The sequence below is a fragment of the Giraffa tippelskirchi genome, chromosome 9 (genome assembly GCF_054371585.1).
Source record: "Giraffa tippelskirchi isolate mGirTip1 chromosome 9, T2T-mGirTip1v1.2.pri, whole genome shotgun sequence".
NCBI classification, from domain to species: domain Eukaryota; kingdom Metazoa; phylum Chordata; class Mammalia; order Artiodactyla; family Giraffidae; genus Giraffa; species Giraffa tippelskirchi.
In genome coordinates this window covers 10,108,973-10,128,694 of record NC_137283.1, presented here as the reverse complement: position 1 = coordinate 10,128,694, position 19,722 = coordinate 10,108,973, and the positions used below count along the sequence as shown (strand labels likewise).

General features: G+C 46.6%; 1 protein-coding gene across 18 annotated transcripts in view; it reads left to right on the top strand.

Moving 5' to 3' along the window:
- Positions 1-19,722, top strand: part of MLH1 (mutL homolog 1) — a 185,518-nt gene that overhangs the window by 107,930 nt on the left and 57,866 nt on the right. For all 18 annotated transcript variants that reach the window (XM_081527275.1, XM_081527273.1, XM_081527269.1 and 15 more), the window contains 8 exons: positions 735-826; positions 2,402-2,444; positions 2,565-2,653; positions 4,833-4,945; positions 7,009-7,102; positions 8,171-8,324; positions 12,238-12,614; positions 15,098-15,246. In XM_081527275.1, coding sequence (XP_081383401.1) covers positions 4,879-4,945; positions 7,009-7,102; positions 8,171-8,324; positions 12,238-12,614; positions 15,098-15,246 — 841 coding nt within the window. In that variant the 5' untranslated portion in view covers positions 735-826; positions 2,402-2,444; positions 2,565-2,653; positions 4,833-4,878. The remainder of the gene's footprint in view (positions 1-734; positions 827-2,401; positions 2,445-2,564; positions 2,654-4,832; positions 4,946-7,008; positions 7,103-8,170; positions 8,325-12,237; positions 12,615-15,097; positions 15,247-19,722) is intronic.

Here is a 19,722-nt window from a genome sequence, read left to right as displayed (position 1 = left end):
CCTCTATCAAAGAAGGATGGCACAAGGAATATCTGACCACTCATCCAAAGGGCACTTGAGTAACACAGTTGTGTCATTAATCAGAAGAAAGGCTGTTAAGCTGCCTTATTTCTGTGTTGCCACGTTTGGTGTATTTCTCTTCCAGGATCCCATAAATCACCCTGCTATCACATTACACATCCCACCCCTACACCCCCAGCCCCAGCCAGAGCACATCTGCTTGAAGGCTCCAAGCCTTGGGCTTGATGAGGCAGGTTGGGGGCGCAGCAATGAAGAAATGAACGTGTACTTTGCATCTCATGTTAAGCGGGATCTTGTACCTGGGACCACAGTGCGATTTCCAAGAACCCCCAAAAGATCTAATAATTATTTCTAGTTTGCAAAAGTTTCATGCCGTGTGGTGTCACAACGGTTTATAAGTTCATCTTTGCCCCACTAAATCCTGTGCTATTTTGGGCAGGACTGTATATTTTATTTGTTGTCTTATTCTCAGCACAAGGCAAAGAGCCTGACATGGAGGTGGACCCCAGTGCCTATCTGAGAAGTCAGTGAGTTAAGTGGGAGGCAGGAAAATACACTTGCTTTCTTTTGTTAAGGCAGCCCCATCTCCTGCCCTGTCTTCTGACACTTAGAACTGTGCTGGTGGTAAACATAGTTGGATTCTCTGCCTTAAAACCATGCTGTACTTCCACATACTTCTGTGAATTTACAAGAAACATCAACCTTCTGTTCAGGTGGAGGACCTTTTTTACAACATATCCACGAGGAGGAAAGCTTTAAAAAACCCAAGCGAAGAGTATGGAAAAATTTTGGAAGTTGTCGGCAGGTACAGTCCACAGTCTGGGCATGGGTCTCTGAATCATTCTGTCACCAGAGAAATGTGTTCTGGTGCTTAGAAACGGAGAAGAGTTGCAGAGCTAAATGGTAAGCAGCAATACCAGCCCATAAATTGTTTCTGGTCAAAGGTCAGGTCAAGGTTATTCTCTCTCTCTCTCTCTCTCTCTGAAAGAGAATAACAGTGCAGGAGGTGTTCAGGCTACATTCTTAAGATGTGTTTAAGACAGCTCAGATCTTTTGAGTTTGTGAAAATCTATAGGCAAGGAAGAGAAAACTAATTCTGGGTTTTCTGTCATGTCCCCAGGAGAGAGCAATTGTTCGCTGTATCTGTGAAGGGTCTTTGGTGGCAGGCAAAATTCATTGAAAGGCTAGGAGTGACTCAGCAAGTAGAAGAACGTGTGGACAGCTGCTTCTTGAAGAGGTCAAGAAGCAAGTTGGCTTCAAGGGTTTAATGTAGTGTCTGCACCCCAACTCTCTTCATTCCCCTCCTGAGTCTGCTCAAGAGTGTCTCCTGGGAGAGTGCATCTGATTGGTGTAGCCTGGGTCCCCACGTCATGTGCCCACATCTGTGGGGAGATGATTTCTCGATTGGCATCCTGAGAAAGGATATACAAGTAGAAGGGGGAGAGGTGGTGTCCCAAAGGAAAGAGTAGGGGCTGTTAACGGAGAAGGGACCCAGGGCAGGTGAAAACAGCATCATGTCCAGGATTGACTTAACCTGCCAGTACGTTGGCCCCAGCATGGCTCTTTGAGCCTGCGAGTCCTTGAGTTGCAACAGAGGTGTGTTAACTATTTCTCAGCATTGCTACAGAATCTAAAATCAGTAAAACATTTGCCTCTAATCAAGTGGAATGGACTTTATGAGATAAAATCCACTTTATTAATAAAGTCGAATGGACTTACACATCAAGTTTCTTTGCTTTTTCCCCTGGAGTCATATGAATCAGTATCAGAATGTTAATTAGCTCCTGGAAATAGAGGCATTCTGGCTGACTGTTGGTTCTAGCTGCGGTAAGTGAGCTGTTACTGAGTAAGTGCATTTTGCTAGGCACAGTCCTTCAGTTCCTGGGGTCCATGGATGGAGGAGGAGTAAATGGTAGCCAATGGAGAAAAGACTAGAAGATCCTGGAGCAGGACCTTGTGGGGAGGAAGATGTGGGTGAAGAGGGGGCTGTGTTAGGGTCTCTGAGAGAGAAGAACAGTGCAGGGGGTGTTCAGGCTACATTCTCAAGAAGTCTTTGAGGCCACTCAGATCTTTTGAGTTTGTGAAAATGAACTAGGCAAGGAGGAGATTGTATTGAAATACCCTCAAGTCTAGTCAGCAATGCATGGAAGCAAAAGGTTAACCTGTTTTTTGTTCGTTTCTGCCACATTTAGCAATGCGGTCTTCATGCAGTCTCTGCTGGTTTATTTTCATGTGGGCAAAATATGATATTTGAAGATATTTTTGTTTGTATGTATCTTTGTTTGGATCAGTTAACTCCACTGATGTAACTACAAGGGGGCTCTTTCTCATATGGTGTATTTGGCTTCTCTTTTTTACTATTTCGTTTTTTCTCTGCCAGGTATGCAATACACAATTCAGGCATTGGTTTCTCAGTTAAAAAAGTAAGTGCTTAATTTATAAGGGATGGTTATGTATTATAAAAGAAGAAGGGTTTTTTTTTTTAGTAGTTGGCTGTGGAGACAAGGTTATGGTATTTCAGTCAGGCCTGTTCTTTTTATCAGCAAGGTGAAACAGTAGCCGACGTCAGGACACTGCCAAATGCCACCACCGTGGACAACATTCGTTCCATCTTTGGAAATGCTGTTAGCCGGTATGCTGATAACGTGCATTTTTTAAAATCTTCTGTGTTCTGTCACATTATTTAGGAATCTGTTTACACTTGCCTTAAGACTTTTCTTTAACCAAGTACAGGCTTGTTTTTATGCTTCAGGCTTGTTGTCGTGCTTCAGATTATTTCGGATAATCAGTGCTTCTTGGGTGCACGTCATCTCCTTGATGGTCTGGCTGCAAACTGTATGTTCTCTCTAGGTCTCTGTCTTCAGAACATCTCTGGTGTAGAAGAATTCTATTCTCCATTGTTCCCGCTTGTCCTTGTATTTTCATAATTGTCACTTGGATTGCATTTATTACCACTCAACATTTATTAATTGCCTCCCATACTCTGGGCTTTGTGCCAGAAGTTAAAGATACAAAGACGAGTGAAATGTTTCTGCCCTTGAAGACTTCCCTGTCTGGCGGCAAGCAGGATCGTGTCACCAGATCCTCATGGTCAAAGCCTCAGTGGGAAAACTGCTTGTATTCTAGATTCCTCACGGCAGTCCCCTCGATGGGTGAAAGCCGCTGTTTCCAATCCATATCCGTAGCTTAATCTCAGGGCTTTGCAAAGCCCCAAGTGTCTGCGTCATAATCTGAGGGGGAAATACTAAGCGCCTCCTGTATGGCAGGCAGGCCCCCGAAGCTGCAGGTACACAGATGAATGAGACAGCCCCTGACTTCACCTTTTTCAACAATCTTAAAAGCAGGAGCAGTCGTCCCAGAACTCAGTTTTCTACTGCAAAGGACAAATTACTCACTCTGAACAAACCCAGGTTCCTAACTAGAGAACAGTCAATTTGCTTTTAATTACCCTTTTGTTACTAATCAAGTGTTAAAGGATTATTTTTCCAGTTGTGCCCCCAGAGCAAACAGAGAGTTCTGTTGACCAAATTTTAAGACCCAGTGAAACTTTTAAGAGCTCCTTGGCCAGATTCTAAGATTCAGAGTTAGTTGTTATGAAACTCTTAGAGAGTGTAAGAGATTGAAAATCCCATGGAGGAGCAGCTCCCAAAACAGGTTTCCAGAAAACCAGCCCCTTTTTGGGGAGAGAGGGCCTGCTGGTTAGCTGTTTGGGGAAGCATGGGAAGCTGTGCTCTGCTGCCTGTGGAGTGTCAGCCATCCTTCCAGCAAGTGTGTAAGGAGCTTCTGCTCCTTGCTGGCGACTATGCTGTGGGGTAGAGATGCGGAGGAGGGAATAAAGCAGGAAGGATTCTTGCCCTCAGACGACTCATCCTCTAATTGGAAAGACACGGGAAATAATTATTCCCTTCATTAGTGACTGTGCTCGCTGGCTTAAAGGAAAAGTGTAAGGTGGGGCGTCTCCTGAGGTCAGGGAGAGGGATTGTTCATGGCTCTTTGAGGAGGAGATCCCTAGATACGGTGGGTAAGGAGGAATTAACTGGCCCGTGTGTGTGCCAAGTCGCTTCAGTCGTGTCCGACCCTGTGCGAGCCCATGGACTGTAGCCCTCTAGGGTCCTCTGTCCACAGGATTCTCCAGGCAAGAATACTGCAGTGGGTTGCCGTTCCTACTCCAGAGGATCTTCCTGACCCAGGGATTGAACCAGTGTCTCTTACGTGTCCTTCTTTGGCAGGCAGGTTCTTTACCACTAGCGCTACCTGGGAAGCCAGACCATCAGAGGAAATTTTCCAGCTGGAGGGACTAGCACTTGAGAGGCCCTCAGGCAGATATGAGTGTGGCTCATGGGGGGACCTTGTTTCATCTTAATAGGTGCCCCTACTCCCCATAAACACACTCTGGGGGGCACCACACAGGAGCCTGTGATGTTCCCCATCAGCAAAGTAAGAGATTTTCAGCAGAGATGATTTCTTTGGAATCTCATCTTTGGGACTGAGTTACTAAGATACATAAAAGTTTCAGTAAAATAATATCTCAGAACTTGACTTGCCATGTCCCAACAGTGACAGTGACAATTGACATATCATAAATGCTTGAAAATAATAGCTAGGTGGGTGAATGGATGGCTAGGTGAGAGGCTGGATAGACGGATGGATGGGTGGGCCTGGAGGATCTTAATGAACCACGTCTCTGGGATCCACATTTGGCAGAGTCAGTTTATGGGAAGGAGCCCTGATTTTTCCAGCTCTGATTCTTTAGAGTGTTTGAATTTTCCAGTTTTTTGAAAAGCCTCAAAATTTCTCTTTTTTCCAACCAGAGAATTGATAGAAGTTGGATGTGAGGATAAAACCCTTGCCTTCAAAATGAATGGCTACATATCCAATGCAAACTATTCAGTAAAGAAGTGCATCTTCTTACTCTTCATCAACCGTAAGTGAGAAAGAGCGATGTGGAGAAATCTCTCCACAGGGAACTTTAAGGGGCCATGGAGGAATTTCTTATCCGCAGGTTTGATTACACCCAGGGAACCTTGTGCAGAAATGTGGTTTAATTAGGAAGTAGTTACAGTTTCTGCCCTGAGTCTCCTCGGTCCTCTCACACGTGCTCAGTGTTGGCTGACAGTTGCGGAGTCTGGTTCTTGCCTCTGAGAGGATGCCCAGGAGAGGGCATCCCAGCCCCTCTGAGCCAGTCCAGCCTCCTCCCTGCTGGCCTCGGAGCCTTACCAGCAGGCCCCGGGGCAGACCTTTGTTCTCCTCTTACATCAAGGCCCACTGTCGGAAATTGCACAGCAGGGCACAGGGAGGGGGTATTTTAGGTGCAGGCAGTGTTTTTTCCTTTTTTTAGTTGAAATATAGTTGATTTACAATATTGTATTAGTTTTAGGTATACAGCAAAGTGAGTCAGTTATACACTTATGTATATATTTTCAGGTTCTTTTCCATTATAGGTTATTGCAAAAGATTGAATATAGCTCCCTGTGCTATACAGTAAATCTTTGTTGTCTGTTTAACATATGGTGGTGTGTATTGGTTAATCCCACACTCCTAATTTATCCCTCTTCCCCCTTTCTCCACTGGTATCCATGAGTTTGTTTTCTATGTCTGTGAGTCTGTTTCTGTTTTGTAAATAAGTTCATTTGTAGTATTTTTTACATTCTACATAAAAGTGATACAATAATTTGTCTTTGACTTATTTCACTTACCATATTGCTGAAAACAGCAATATTTCATTCTTTTTTATGGCTAATATTCCCACTGTGATATGTATATATATACACACACACATAAATGCTTACAAAAATACACACCACGTCTTCCTTGTCCACGCTTCTGTTCATGGACATTCGGGTTGCTTCCCTGTCTTTGCAGCTGTGCATTTTGGGGTGCATTTGTACCTTTTTGAATTGGAGTTTTCATTTTCTCCAAATGTTGAATTATATGGTAACTATTTTTAGTGTTGTAAGGAACCTCTGTACTGTTCTCTGTAGTGGCTGTACCAGTTTACATTTCTGCCAACAGTGGAGGAGGGTTCCCTTTTCCCACACCCTCTCCAGCATTTATTATTTATAGACTTTTTAGAAGTCAGGTCAGACTCTTACGTGTGTTGTTCACTTATCTACACACTGGGCAGGCTCCCTCGGGCGGCAGGGACAAAGAACCCTCCTCCAGCGCGTCTCAAGTTCAGAAACCTCAGCAGAGGGCCCCTTTTGTTAGGTTATGCAGCACAGCGATCACCGAGGCAGCTGTGGGTGACTTAGTGAGCACTCAGAATAATAGTCTCCTCGCTCATAAGATCACTGCCTCTCTTTCATTGGAAATAAAAAGATGTGACATATCCTCCGCTCCACCAGCGCCGGACAGTAGATCATCAACAGGTCAAGAGTCTGGGGAGAAAAGAGAGCCGTTGTTTGAAAATAGATCTTCCCTGATTTTAGTCTTCTCTCTCCAGCTTTTATCCTTTTCTACTCTCTCAAGCCTACCTCATCTCCTGAATTACTCTCAGCACGCAGTCAGAGATTTGTACCCCCTGAAATGCCTGGAAAATGCACTTACCCTTAAGTCTCTGTCCAGCTACCCCAGTGTTGGAGCTCCCTGAGCCGGTATAGCTGCTCCCTCCCCCACCACTCAGCACACCGGCTCTGGCTCCAGGCTCCAGTAGTGGTCCTTACCCCGGGGAGCTGGAACTAGTTTTATTCACCAGCGTTTGTTTCCCTGCTTGTAGCCCAGAGTGTATATTTGCAGAATGAAGTTCTGAGCAGGGGTACGTGGTCTGCCTGGGCTGCCGGCGAGGGGTGAGGAAGGGAGCAGGGAGGCAGAATTGGCTGTTCCTGCTGCCCCGGTGAGATGCTGGGAGGTCATGATGGTAAAGGGGGACGGATGTGGGTGTCACCCCGGCCGTGTTCTTCCTGAGCCGATGGCATGGCATGGCATTGGTGTGCACCTGTCACCTCACCCTTTAAGACAGATAGGAGCTAATTGCCTTTTATTTTCTAGATCGTCTGGTAGAGTCAGCTTCCTTAAGAAAAGCCATAGAAATGGTGTATGCGGCGTATTTGCCCAAAAGCACACACCCGTTCCTGTACCTCAGGTAAGGCAGCACCGAATTCTTCACCCAGGACTCGTGGGGAAGAGAAATTCTGTCCAGCTGTCCTCTCTGAAAGCCCTGGACTTGTTCATTAGCCCAGTGAGACTGAACCCCATATCCCACTGGCGCCGAGTGTTCTGTCCCTTTTCACAGGTAAAAGGCACAGTTTTCCTTTATTTATTCACTTCTGCTGTAGAATCCCACCGAGAGCCTCCCTTGTGCCAGGCAGTGTGTTGGTGAAACAAAAGTGAACCTCACCTTGCCCCTGCACCAGGAGGAACCTGCCTTAACCTGGCAGAGAAACCCTTTTCTCCTACAGGTCTGTCCAGCACCCTCTACCGACAACACTTCACACTGCCACGCTCCGTTATCAGAGTTATCAGGCTTTGACCTGAGGCAGTAAGTTGATGGCACGGCCTCTAAACTGACTTTTGTGCAACATTTTAATGTTAGAAAGTTCTCTCACATATATTATTTTTTATCCACATAATACTGAACGGTAAGTAGGGACAGGTTCATGGTTACATATGGGAGAAACAGTCCTAAGAAATTAATAGATTATTGACTGGGGAATTTTTGCTGAAACTGACTGACACCTGTCATTGATGAGTTGTTATGTACATGAATATTGAAACACTCGGGTCTAAAGAGTTTGGGTAACAAAAGGCATATTAATAGGTTGCTGGTCAGCGAATTGTTAAATGCCTTGGCTGTGAGTTATGGAATGAGAAATTCCACTAGCTCTGGAGTGATGGTAATAACAGCTGATGGATAATAAATGTGCCAGGTGCATGTGAAGTGCTTTACATGAATTTAATCCCCAGCGTGTATTAGGTCCAGTTCACAGGCGTGGAAATCGAGGGATAGAAAGATGCCGTAACCTACCCGCAGCTACTCAGCTTTCAAGTAGCAGAGTCAGCATTTGAACCGTGGTCACTCGGATTTGACCTTCAAGTCTTAACCAGTGCATCATTTGGCCTCCCCAAGTCTCCTGCCCACCGCATGCACTGTGAGTGAATTTTCCCCGCGTTTCTCACTGTGTGATGTCACTCTTCTCCTTTTTCCTGCCAGTCTAGAAATCAGCCCCCAGAATGTGGACGTCAACGTGCACCCCACGAAGCACGAAGTTCACTTCCTGCACGAGGATAGCATCCTGGAGCGGGTGCAGCAGCACATTGAGAGCAGGCTCCTGGGCTCCAACGCCTCCAGGACGTACTTCACCCAGGTGAGGACACCTCACCCAGCTCTTTCTCCAGTGCCTTTGCCACCGTAAATGTGTCCTGTCACACAGAAGAGCCCAGATATTTCACTGTTGCTTTATAGGACTTTCTACTTACTTTGATAATTTTCTTTTTTTCCTTTGGCCATGACCTACAGCATGCAGGATCTTAGTTCCCTGACCAGGGATCAAATCCATGCCCCCTGCAGTGGAAACTCAGTGTCTTAACCACGGGACCACCAGGGAAGTCCCACTTTGATAGTTTTCTTTCAGCACCTTTCTTGAACCCAACTTTGAAGGTTCGTGGTGTTATCCCTGAGCCTGGAGTCGTAAGCCCCGAGTTCTCTCTCTGCCTCTTTCTGGGGGCCTTAGACCACCTTCCTAGGAAACGGGGCTGTCTGAAACAGTGGGGCACCTCTCCCCTGCATTCCCCACTGGAGCTGTTCAGAGGAGGCTGACCCTCATACCTGGGGCAGAGGGCAGGGGCAGGGCCTTTAGTCATGCCTTGTTACCGCCGTGTGACTGACTTTCCGTGACCGCCACATCTCCCTCAGTAAAGATGGAGCTGGTCACCCCCACATCTAAGGACAGTTATAAGTGGTTGGTGAACAACAAGTGGAAAATGTCTGGTCCGGGACCAGGCACCATTCAACTTACTACAATTATCCAGATTCTAAGAGCATTGATTATAAACTCCTCCCCTTCTCTGGGGCCTCAGTTTTCCCATCTGTATAATAAGCAGGTGATAGTACCATCTCCAGTGTCTGGTTGCAGTTCTGAGATGACTGCCCAGAGTAGTGAGGGTGGGTTCATCAGAAGCACAGCAGACAGTGCAACTAGAGAAATGGAGCCTTTTCCCCCCTTAAATCATACTGGGTCCTGCAAGCAGGAAGTGGGCTTCTGTGAACCCTGCTTCTCTGAAAACTTTCAAAATGGCCAAGCAGATGAGTGCTTCCCCGAGGGCATTCATGGTTACCTGCAAAGAGCCTAGGTGGGGGATGGTGTGGGCTCCAGCAGTGAGCAGCGTGCCCTTGGGGCAGCCTCACCTGCCCTGGGACCTGCACACCTGCAGGTTGTTGGGGCCGAGGGTGGGGTGTGCGTGAGCCCTCAGAGCGGGTGCTGGTATGGAAGGGCTCCATAACTGTCAGGTGGTTTTCATCCGTTGTTGCTGACTCAGCCTTAGTGCCCTTTGCTACCCCCTCCCCAGATACCTACAGAAGCCCCCTGATGGGCAGCTGGGTGCTGGGGTTGCAGCAGAGTCCGATTCCTCCCTTCACTGAGGCACCCACGGTCTGGAGTCCACATCCCACATTAGAGAAAAGCAGACTTGGAGGGGAGGGGGCTCTTGTCCCAGACTTGAGCCTCAGAGACCTGAAGGAAGGGAGGTGGAGCCTGGGCCCCCAAGGCTGAGAAGGAGTTAGGTGGGCAGAAGGGAACAGGGGTGCACAGGGCGTTTCTGGCAGAGGAGAGGATGAGGATACAGGCCCCGCCGGGTAGGGGGGAGGGCTGCAAGATAACAGGTGTTGAGGATCTGAACGCTTAGCGTGCTGTCAGTGTTCTCCATGCTGGCTGCCGGATGGGAATCACCTGGGCCCTCCCCGAACCAGTAAATCTATCTCGGGGTGGGGCTGGGCGTCGGTAGTTTTTAAAGGTTGGCCAGGCATGGGCGTGCGTAGGTGGGGTTAAGCAACGCTGGGCATGTGTGAAGGCCTATGCTCATGGCAGAGTTCAGGTTGGTTTGAGGGGTTTTATCAGCAAGGTAAGGAGTGTAGACTTCAGTGTGATGGGAATGGACAGGATCTGGTTTGCATTTTACGAAGAGCTCTCTGGCTGCAGCGTGGAAAGCGGATGGAAACCCACAGCGATATGGGCAAAGTGAGGAGGGAACCTGGATGGAGGACATGTCTCTGATCACTGATCAATTGTTGAAATCTGGAAATGCTAGCACCTGGTCCTTGGTTGGCTGGTGGGAAGGGGAGGAGAGGCCTGGAGGAAGGGGTTCATCAGAGTCTCAGGAGGCGTCTGTGGCTCTACCAGGAAAAGAACCTCTTAACTTCCCTGCTTGTCCTATCCTGCATGAGGCAGATTTGTTAGATTCCATTTTATTTCCTGAGATAACTCTGCATGGGTTCTGACTGGTGTGTCTTTGGAAGGAAGGTGGGTTTCTGGATCAGAGGACCCGCCTGTCTGTCGGTGCACTGTTCTGGGTGGAGGTCTCCAAACTCAGAGTGTCTCCGTTCCCATGGGGTCCTCAGAACACCTTCTTGCCCTGCCAACATCAGGTCGCCCTGGCTCCTCACTTTTTGGCCCTGGGTTGCCTTCCTCCTGCTCCCCTGCTTGGGCCTTGCGCTTGGCTCCTGGGGCCAGAACAGCAGCAGCTCTGATTTGCTGGGCTGCCGTTTGGTGTGAAAATCAGGAACCCTGGTGGTGCTTGTGGTTCGTTCCAGCTCCATCATGTTGGACGAGGTGTTTTACTTTTCAGGACTTTAAAGTGACTGTCTGCAAAGTAGTTTTGTTAGTTTCTGCCTCCCCAAAACCACCTGTGGATTGCACAGGCAGATGAAGTAAATACATCGAAAGTGAGTATCGTTCTGATGATTCATCAGTGGGCTCAGCTGCGACAGCCTGGTGAAGGTCACCATTAGTGGTTAGTTTCACCATTCCTTGATGGTCATTACCTGAACCAGTTATTTCATTAGGATTGTGAGATTATGATTTTCTTGATTTTATCATTTTTTCTTTATTAATAAACCAATTTTTTCTGTAGCAGATAATTATCACTCATTTGTTAGAGTTATTAGGTTATCCTGAAATACAGTTTATGCCAGAAAGAAAGGATAAATGCTGAGTTCTTTGCCTTTCCTGATCAGTTTGCAGGGAAATGGGTTGGTGTCCTAGCAATGTCCAGTAACGTTTAATGACGTTTTTCTCCCTATCTCATCTCTCTCCTTCCTGCTTTCCTTTCTTCCTCGCCATTTTTCTCTCTTTCTCTTTTAGTATTTTGTCATAGCTGTTAACAACCATCATAATTCAATTAGTTGTAGTTAAATTATTCCATCCTTGACCAGCAGAAGCCACTTCAGGCTGGTGCTCTTGTCCTTTTAACCCAATTGCTTGAATCTTTGATAATTTCCTTGTTTCTGATGAGATAGGATTTTTGTAGGCTCACTGTATAGTTTCCCAGTCCGTGCCCTGACATTGGCCACTTTTCCAAAGAACTGCTTTATTTTAGTGGGGAACGGCATTTAGAAACTATAATCTGGGATTGGGGCGGGGGGCGCTCCTCATTGCTACTGGGTGGTCACTGCTTCCAGGCCTTACCAGCGCACAGAAGTAGGAAATACGTGTATTTAAAAAGAGACAGTCGGAAGGTGGTTGCCAGAAGCCAGGGGAGAGTTTCCACTCGGGAGGATGGAGGTAGGTGACGGTTGCACAGCACTGTCAGTGTCCTTAATGTTACAGGACTGTACGCATGAAAGTGGTTAAATACATGTTATGTTATGCGTCTTTTACCACAATAAATCTTACAGCAACAAAAAAATGGACAAAAATATATGAGCTTTACATGAGTATTTTTATATCAAACTGATTTTTAAGTTGTAAGGATTTTGCTGAATTTTTGATTTTATAGCCTGTTTCTGTCTTTATTACTTTTTTGGCCATGCTGTGTGGCATGCGGGATCTTAGTTCCCTGACCAGGGATCAAACCCAAGCCCCCTGCATTGGGAACCACTGGACCACCAAGAAAGTCCCTATATTTGTGTATTTTTAATTTCGTATTTCAAATTTTGGTCAGAATTCCTTCTATAGTAGTTCTGTAGTGATAATTATACCTGGTTCTAGCTTCTGCTCCATTTTGGGGCTTGTATGTCCCTACTTCATATTCTGAATCTTCCCATGGTCGTCTTTTTTGGCACAGACTTTACTGCCAGGTCTTACTGGCCCCTCTGGGGAAGCAGTTATATCCACAGCGAGTGTGACTTCCTCATCCACTGCCGGAAGTGGTGACAGAGTATATGCCCACCAGATGGTCCGCACAGACTGCCGGGAACAGAAGCTTGATGCCTTCCTACAGCCTGTGAGCAAGCCCCTGTCCAGTCAGCCCCAGGCTGTTGTCCCAGACCACAGGACAGATGCTTCTAGTAGCGGCACTGGCCATCAGGATGAGGAGATGCTTGAAATCCCAGCTCCTGCTGAAGTGGCTGCCAAGAGTCAGGCCTTAGAGGACGATGTAACAATGAGGACTGCAGACCTGGCCGAGAAGAGAGGGCCCTCTTCCAGCCCCGAGAACCCCAGGTATGATCTTGGGGGAAAGGCAGCTGGCCTTCTTTGTTCTTTGATGAAACTGCCTTCTAACTTGAACTATCACAAACTCCTTGCACCTTCTCTCTGCCTGTTCACCATCTCCTTCCAATGGGATGGTCCACTGTCTGCCTTTGACCACGGCTTGAGAGTCACCCATCACAGTGGCCTTTGAAATGCCTCAAATGTCCATGATTCCAAACATTATTTGAAAACACATCAGAAAAAAAATCAGATTTATCGTTTAATAATGAATTCTAGTAAAGCCTCAACAGCAGAGGTGGCTGGGAACAGGGACCTCAAATGCTTGGAGGATTCTTCATCCTCCTCTAAGCTGTTGTCACTCCTTTCAGAAGAAGCAGAGTTTCTCAGTTTAAATTATGAAACTTCCTGAAGCTCATGGGCTAGTGGTGGAGAGCTAGAGAGAAGGGGACAGGAACAGCTGTAACCAATGACTGTCAATTTAATTTTTTAAGTTGGAATATATTTGCTTTATAATCTTGTGTTAGTTTCTGCTGTACAACAACGTGAATCAGCTAATTGTATACGTATACCCCCTCCCTCTTGAGCCTCTACCCCCATCCCACCCATCTAGGTCATGACAGAGCACTGAGCTGAGCTCCTTGTTCTATATAGCAGCTTCCCACCAGCTATTTAGTTTACTCATGGTAATGTATTTATGTCAGACCTACCCTCCTCTTCCTCCTATGTCCACACATCTGTTCTCTATGTCTGTGTCTCTATTCTTGCCCTGTAAATAGCTTCATCTGTACTGTTTTTCTAGATTCCACATATATGCATTAATATACAATATTTGTTTTTCTGTTTCTGACTTCAGTCTGTATGATAGACTCTGTGGCCATCCGTATCTCTACAAATGACCCAATTTCATTTCCTTTCATGGCTGAGTAATATGCCCTATGTATAAACACATACCACACCTTCATCCATCTCTCTGTTGATGGCCATTGGGTTGTTCTCTGTTTTAGCTATTGTAAGTAGTGCTGCAGTAAACATTGGGGGGCATGTATCTTTTTGACTTACGGTTTTCTCAGCGTAGTAGGATTGCTGGGCCATATGGTAGTTCTGTTTTTAGTTTTTTAAGAAACTTCCATACTATTGTCCACAGTGGCTGTGCCAATTTACATTCTCATCAACAGTTGAAGAGGGTTCCCTTTTCTTCACACCCTCTCCAGCATTTATTGTTTGTAGATTTTTTAATGATTGCCATTCTGACTGATGTGAAATGATACGTCACTGTAGTTCTAATAATTAATGATGTTGAGCATCTTTTCATGTGCTGCTTGGCCATCTGTATATTTTCTTTGGTGTTCAGTGTACACTCTGTGGGTGCTTTAAGGACATCTCACTGGAATCAGTAAGGTACATATTCCTTACTCAGTGTGTGGAGGCAGTGTCCCTGGAGCCCTGGGTGAAGTCCTTTGCCCAAGGCCACGTGTCTACCTGGTGGCTGACCACCAAAACCCTGGCTCTAAATGCCCACTGGAACTTGGGCCTGTTACTTCACCCTGGTTTGCTCATTTCCAAGTCAGTCTAGCAAGACGACTTCTAAGGATTTGTTTCCAGAGAATAATAAAGGGTGCTAACACTTACTGAGCATCCACTGTGTGCCAGATACTTTGCATGCATTAGCTCAGTTCATGATCTTAACAGCCCTGCCAGGAAGTGTGACATTTCTGTTTATCACTTGGGAAGGTAACGCTACGAGCCATTGACTGCACAGCAAAGAAATCTTTTTAAACCAGGAACCACAGTGCATCACTCCCTGCTGAAAACCAGTGCTTCTCACCCAACTTGGGGTGAAACCAGCCTGGCCGCCCCAGCCCATCACTCTCCTCCCCTTCGTGGTGCTTTGGCTGAATTGTTCTCTCTGCCCAGGAACTCTCCAACCTCTTGTCACCCAGGTCTCAACTCAGATGTCACCTCTCACCAGAGACCGTTTTTGTCCATTTAATCTAAAGTTCTTTCATTCTCCCCTCATTCTATTACTGTGTTTTATTTTCGTCATAGCATTTGTTGCTACTTAAAATGATCCTTCTCCTGTTGCTGTTTGTCCCACTGGAAAGCTAGCGTGGTGAGGGCAGGCAGCTTGTCATGGCTGTATGAGGTTGGTGTTATATAACAGTGATGGATGGAGGGACAGTTGGAGGATGGAGGGCTGAATGAATGAGATGTGGCGAGATCAGCACACTTGCTCGAGGCCCTGCAGGTCTCTGGGCTGAGCCATGTCCAGTGGCCCCTTGCTTGGGCCCCAGAGGTGTCTGAGAAGCAGTATCCAGGAGAACAGACTGATCTGACTGGCTCCCGCATGGGGAGGCGCCCCCCGCGCCCCCTGCCATATGTGCAGATTTGGCACATAGAAGCTACTTTCTTCTCCAAAATGCGAGACAAAATTTGACTGACTTTAAAAACTTTAAAGATAGTGTTGACCTGCCAGTTCCTCATCTCCTTTGCAGAAAGAGATCTCGGGAAGACTCTGATGTGGAAATGGTGGAGGATGCATCCCGAAAGGAGATGACAGCCGCTTGTACCCCCCGGAGAAGGATCATCAATCTCACCAGCGTTCTGAGTCTCCAGGAGGAGATCAGCGAGCGGGGCCATGAGAGTACGTAAGTGCCGAGGGCTGCCTGCGCCTCCCATTGCCGGAATTGCTCTGGTGAAGGTTTGGGAAATGCAGGAAGCATGCATGTCATGATGGTCTCTGCAGTGCGCTGAATGAACCTTGCTTTCTTTGCTAATCCATGGTGGCTGTCAGCTTTAAGATAATCGACACATGGGTGAGAAGAGAAAAAGTGAGTCTCTGGTTTCAGCCAGAGCGAATCAGTACTCTCATTAAATCAGGGAAGTCAGAGTAAAGTGGTCATTTAAAGCAGTGGTCCCCATCCTTTTTGGCACCAGGGACTGGTTTCATCGAAGACAGTATTTCCATGGACTGGGGGATTGGGGAGAGTGGGAAAGGGGGGGATTGTTTGAGGATGATTCAAGTGTATTACATTTATTGTGCACTTCATTTTTATTATTACATCAGCTCCACCTCAGATCATCAGGCGTTAGATTCCAAAGGTTGGGAACCCCAGATTTAAAGAATCTTCAGTTTATTTCTATCTTAGCTAAAAGCAGCATGCCCTGCCTGGGGTATACTGTGGCTGAGAGTACACAGGTTCTGGAGGGCCCTAGTTTGTATCCAGGGAGCTACCATGTCTGCTGTGTGACCTTAGCCTTTCTGTGCCTCAGTTGTTCCTTATCTGTAAAATGAGATTAATTTTACCATTGATGGTTACTGGTGCTGATTAGAGATAAAATGTAAGTGAAACACTTGGTACAGAGTAAGTCTATAGCTGTTTTTGTATCCTGAAGATAAAGTGAAAAATCATTATTATTTTCCTCAGAAGCAGCTTTCAGAACGCCCAAGTATAGAGCTCCATTTGAGTCCCTTTTACTCCGAAATGATGTTTATGGTTTTAGGAATGAAAAGAGGGCTCATCGCCTCCCGGGGATAAATTGATGCAGGGACTGAGGTGTGTGACAGTGACTCGGCCCCAGTAGAAGTCCAGACCCCACTCAGTGGGTCACAGTCGTGCTGGGCGGTGTTGCACCTGAGTGTGCAGTTCAGCCCTGTCCTTGCCATTTTTCATCTACTGCACATTTTTGATTAAACAAGTTACATTTTATAGCAGTGTTGAAATTTATTTTAGAATATGACAACCTGGACTAACTTTTAAATGAAACGAATGGCCGAGGAACAATTCAGGGCCTTTTCCACTGATCCTTAGCCTTCTAAACAGCTGTCCTGGTTCAGACGCCCCTTCCCTTTTCTCTCAGTTACCACTTGTTGGAATGAACTCAAGAGAGGCCTCAGTTTGCCTTTCCTTGCTAGTTCTTTCTCATCTTCGCACTCTGGGCCCTTATCTGTCTGCATGTGGGGAAAGGCGTGGGGTCTGCTCCCTCGGGAAAGCTGCACACTCCTGTGATCAAGGCCTTGCCAGTTTGAGATGGTGCTGCCAACTGCCTTCTGATTTCTGTCTCCGTGAAATTAGTTCCCCTTGCTGCTTTTCCCTCTTATTGGCTCTCAAGCTGGGAGCTTTTAAAATCATTTTTAAATAATGAAAGGAAGGTGGGCCATGACTTGATTTATTTAGCAGTCTCCCTCACAGTTGTTTTAATTGACAGACTCCCTCAGATTTAGAATTTACTGAGTTTTCTCTAAGGGTTTGTATTCCTCATGCAAAGCAGGCTATTTAAAAGTTATAATTTCAGTGAATTTCTGAATAGTTGCAAACTATTTTCGGTAAGGTATAAATCTAATCTATACCAAGTTTGGTTAGGTTTGGAGTCCATTGCTAAGGTGACGATGAATCTAAATGTTCTAAAATTGTATGTTCATGCATGTTACCTCATTTAATTCTAGAATAGTCTTGTGAGGGAGGCAGAGCAGATGCTGTTATCTCTGTTTTAAAGATAAAGAAATGGAAGATGGAGAGATTAGTTGGAACATCCCCACAGTGCAAAGCTGGCCTGGGTGCCTGCCTCTTGGAGGGGGGGTTGTTGCTAGCCCAGCCTGCAGCGGGGGTTTGGTCCAGTGCTTAGATGCAAAACTAGATCAGCTGTTTTAGATCACGTGGTGGGATGAGCATGCCACGTGATCCCTGATCCCTCAGACTGAGGCTGTTTCCAGATGAGCAGGGCCGGGTTTTCCAGAGGAGTCCTGGTCTTGGTGTGGGGAGTAGGGGTGCCCTTTGGAGCCAGGAGAATTCCATTGAAGCTCCTACCACCACCATTCTGTAGCCAGTCAGAAATCTGTTCATCTTTGTGGGGCATCTTTTGCCTGCTCTGTGAACAGGTGCTCCTGTTACAGCCCTCACTTGGCTGTTGTGATGGACACCTGAGCAAGGGGAGGGAGGGGACCTTTGATGCAGGTCCTGCCTGCGGCATCTGCTTATACAGCCCCAAGCAGGGAAGCTGGTTGAATGCCTACGGGGATCTCTCTGAAGCCCGGATTTGGGGAAGTAGGCTAGAACCTGGCTGCGCTCCCACAGAGCTATGCCTCTGGCCCAGGAAAGAAGTCAGATAGATGCTTTTGATCTCGGGTGGCCTGGGCCAGCTTGAAGCGGGACTTGGATTCCCAGCCAGAGATTGAGGTTGGGTCGCAGCAGTGATAATGTCAAATCCTAGCCACTAGACCAGTGGTCATTGACAAGGCCCTGGCCCTTTGGCTTTGCAGATAAAGAATTCCCACAAAGACAGAAAATAATGAAACAAGTAAAGTATTTATTAAGAGGAAAAAGTTAAGTACTAGTGGATAAACACAGCTGTACTGACACTGAGGGGACTCAGACTGTCACTGAGTCTCACCCTTGAGGCAGTTTGAATTGCTGTTATCGGGCATTTTTTCCAGGTTTTCTTTGGCCAGTCATTTTGATCTGCCTGGTTCAGAGCCCATATTTGGTATATCTCATGCGAGCACACTCATCTGTCAGCCAAAATGGACTCCAGAGAAGAGGTGTAACTTAGCATCGCTCCCTTTTTGCCCTCCAAGGAGCTTTCTATTCAGGAAGATCTCCTTTGAGACTGAGAAAATGTTTGGTCTCTTATCTGGGGAGGGTCCAGCCTCCTCTCTGGATTGTCCTACTGTTGATGTTTAGGAGTTTCTTTCCCCAGGGAACGAACTTCAGTTGCTCACCCTGGGTCGGGGGACATATCTACCACCTTCCCTCAAATCCTCGCTGAGAGAGAGAGACCCCAAAACATTTTATCAGGAAGACAGATAAAGGGTGACACTCTTGTAGCTTCTTCAACTGGCCAGGGCCTGGTAGACCCTATGTAATTGGGTTCACGGAGCTCTCTCCCCGTCTCCTTAAAGGGCCCCAGGTTGCTCTTTCAGCAGCGTCTGCTCTGGGGAGTGACTAGAGTCCCTCCGTCACCGTTGTTCTCTGATGCCCCAGAGAAAACAAACTACTTAGAGAAGCAAGGACTAAAGACCAGTAAAAGATTGGTCTTTGATAATCAGACTCAAGCAGGGTAGGAATCTGGTTATACAAGGTCAGCGTATCTTTGTTAAACTCAGGCTTAAAATTTAGTTATCTTTCTCTGTTTCTAAAATGGAAGATCTGAACCTGTTGGTCCCAGGCTTGCTTCTTGGACTGAAAGGTCTTAGTTGCAGATTTGCAACAGTATGGAAAACAACGGTGAAAGTGACTCAGTCGTGTGCGACTCTTAGCGACCCCATGGACTATACAGTCCATGGAATTCTCCAGGCCAGAATACTGGAGTGGGTAGCCTTTCCCTTCTCCAGGGCATCTTCCCAACCCAGGGATCGAACCCAGATCTCCCACATTGCAGGCAGATTCTTTACCAGCAGAGCCACCAGGGAAGCCCACCAACAGAGCACTGGGCAAAATATAAATCAGTATGGCTGAGAAGAGAAAGTTCGTAAGAAAACGTTGCTAAGGAAAGGGTTAGGCAAGAGACGTTAGAATTTTCTTCAATTGGAAAATGAACAGTTCTGATCCCGTACATTACTGTTCTGAGTCTAGGGTCTCTGGTGGAAGACCATTTTCCATCAGGAACTTGGTTAAAATTCCTTACGGGATGTACTTAGCTTGGGGTAAGCAAATCCAGCTTTCCATCAATTCAGTGGAAGAAGCATGAATTTGTGCAGTGTGAGCCAGAGAGTTGTCTGTTCATCCTGTAGATAAGGGAAAGAGGCATAGAAAAGCTAAGTCAATTAGTAGCTTCATCGTAGCACCAGTCAGGCCATAATTGAGTCACCCAGTGTGGGCAGAGAGGTTTAGTAAATTCCAAGAGCAAGAGTGAGAGCAGAGAAGACAATAGTTACCAAACCTACCAGAGCACATCAGTTATTCTGTAAGTGGATTGGTGTACCAGAGGCAAAAGGAAGATAGTAGCTATTACTTAGCCTAGGGTCTAAGACGTCTTTCTATCCTTTTTGAATAAGAGGTTTAGGTCTTGGAGTGGCTTCTTCATCCACCTGGAATTTGCAGGCTGTCTTGGGTCCTCTGGGTCCTGTAGAGCCGTGCTTCCCAACCTTTTTGTCACCAGGGACCAGTTTCAAGGAAGAGAG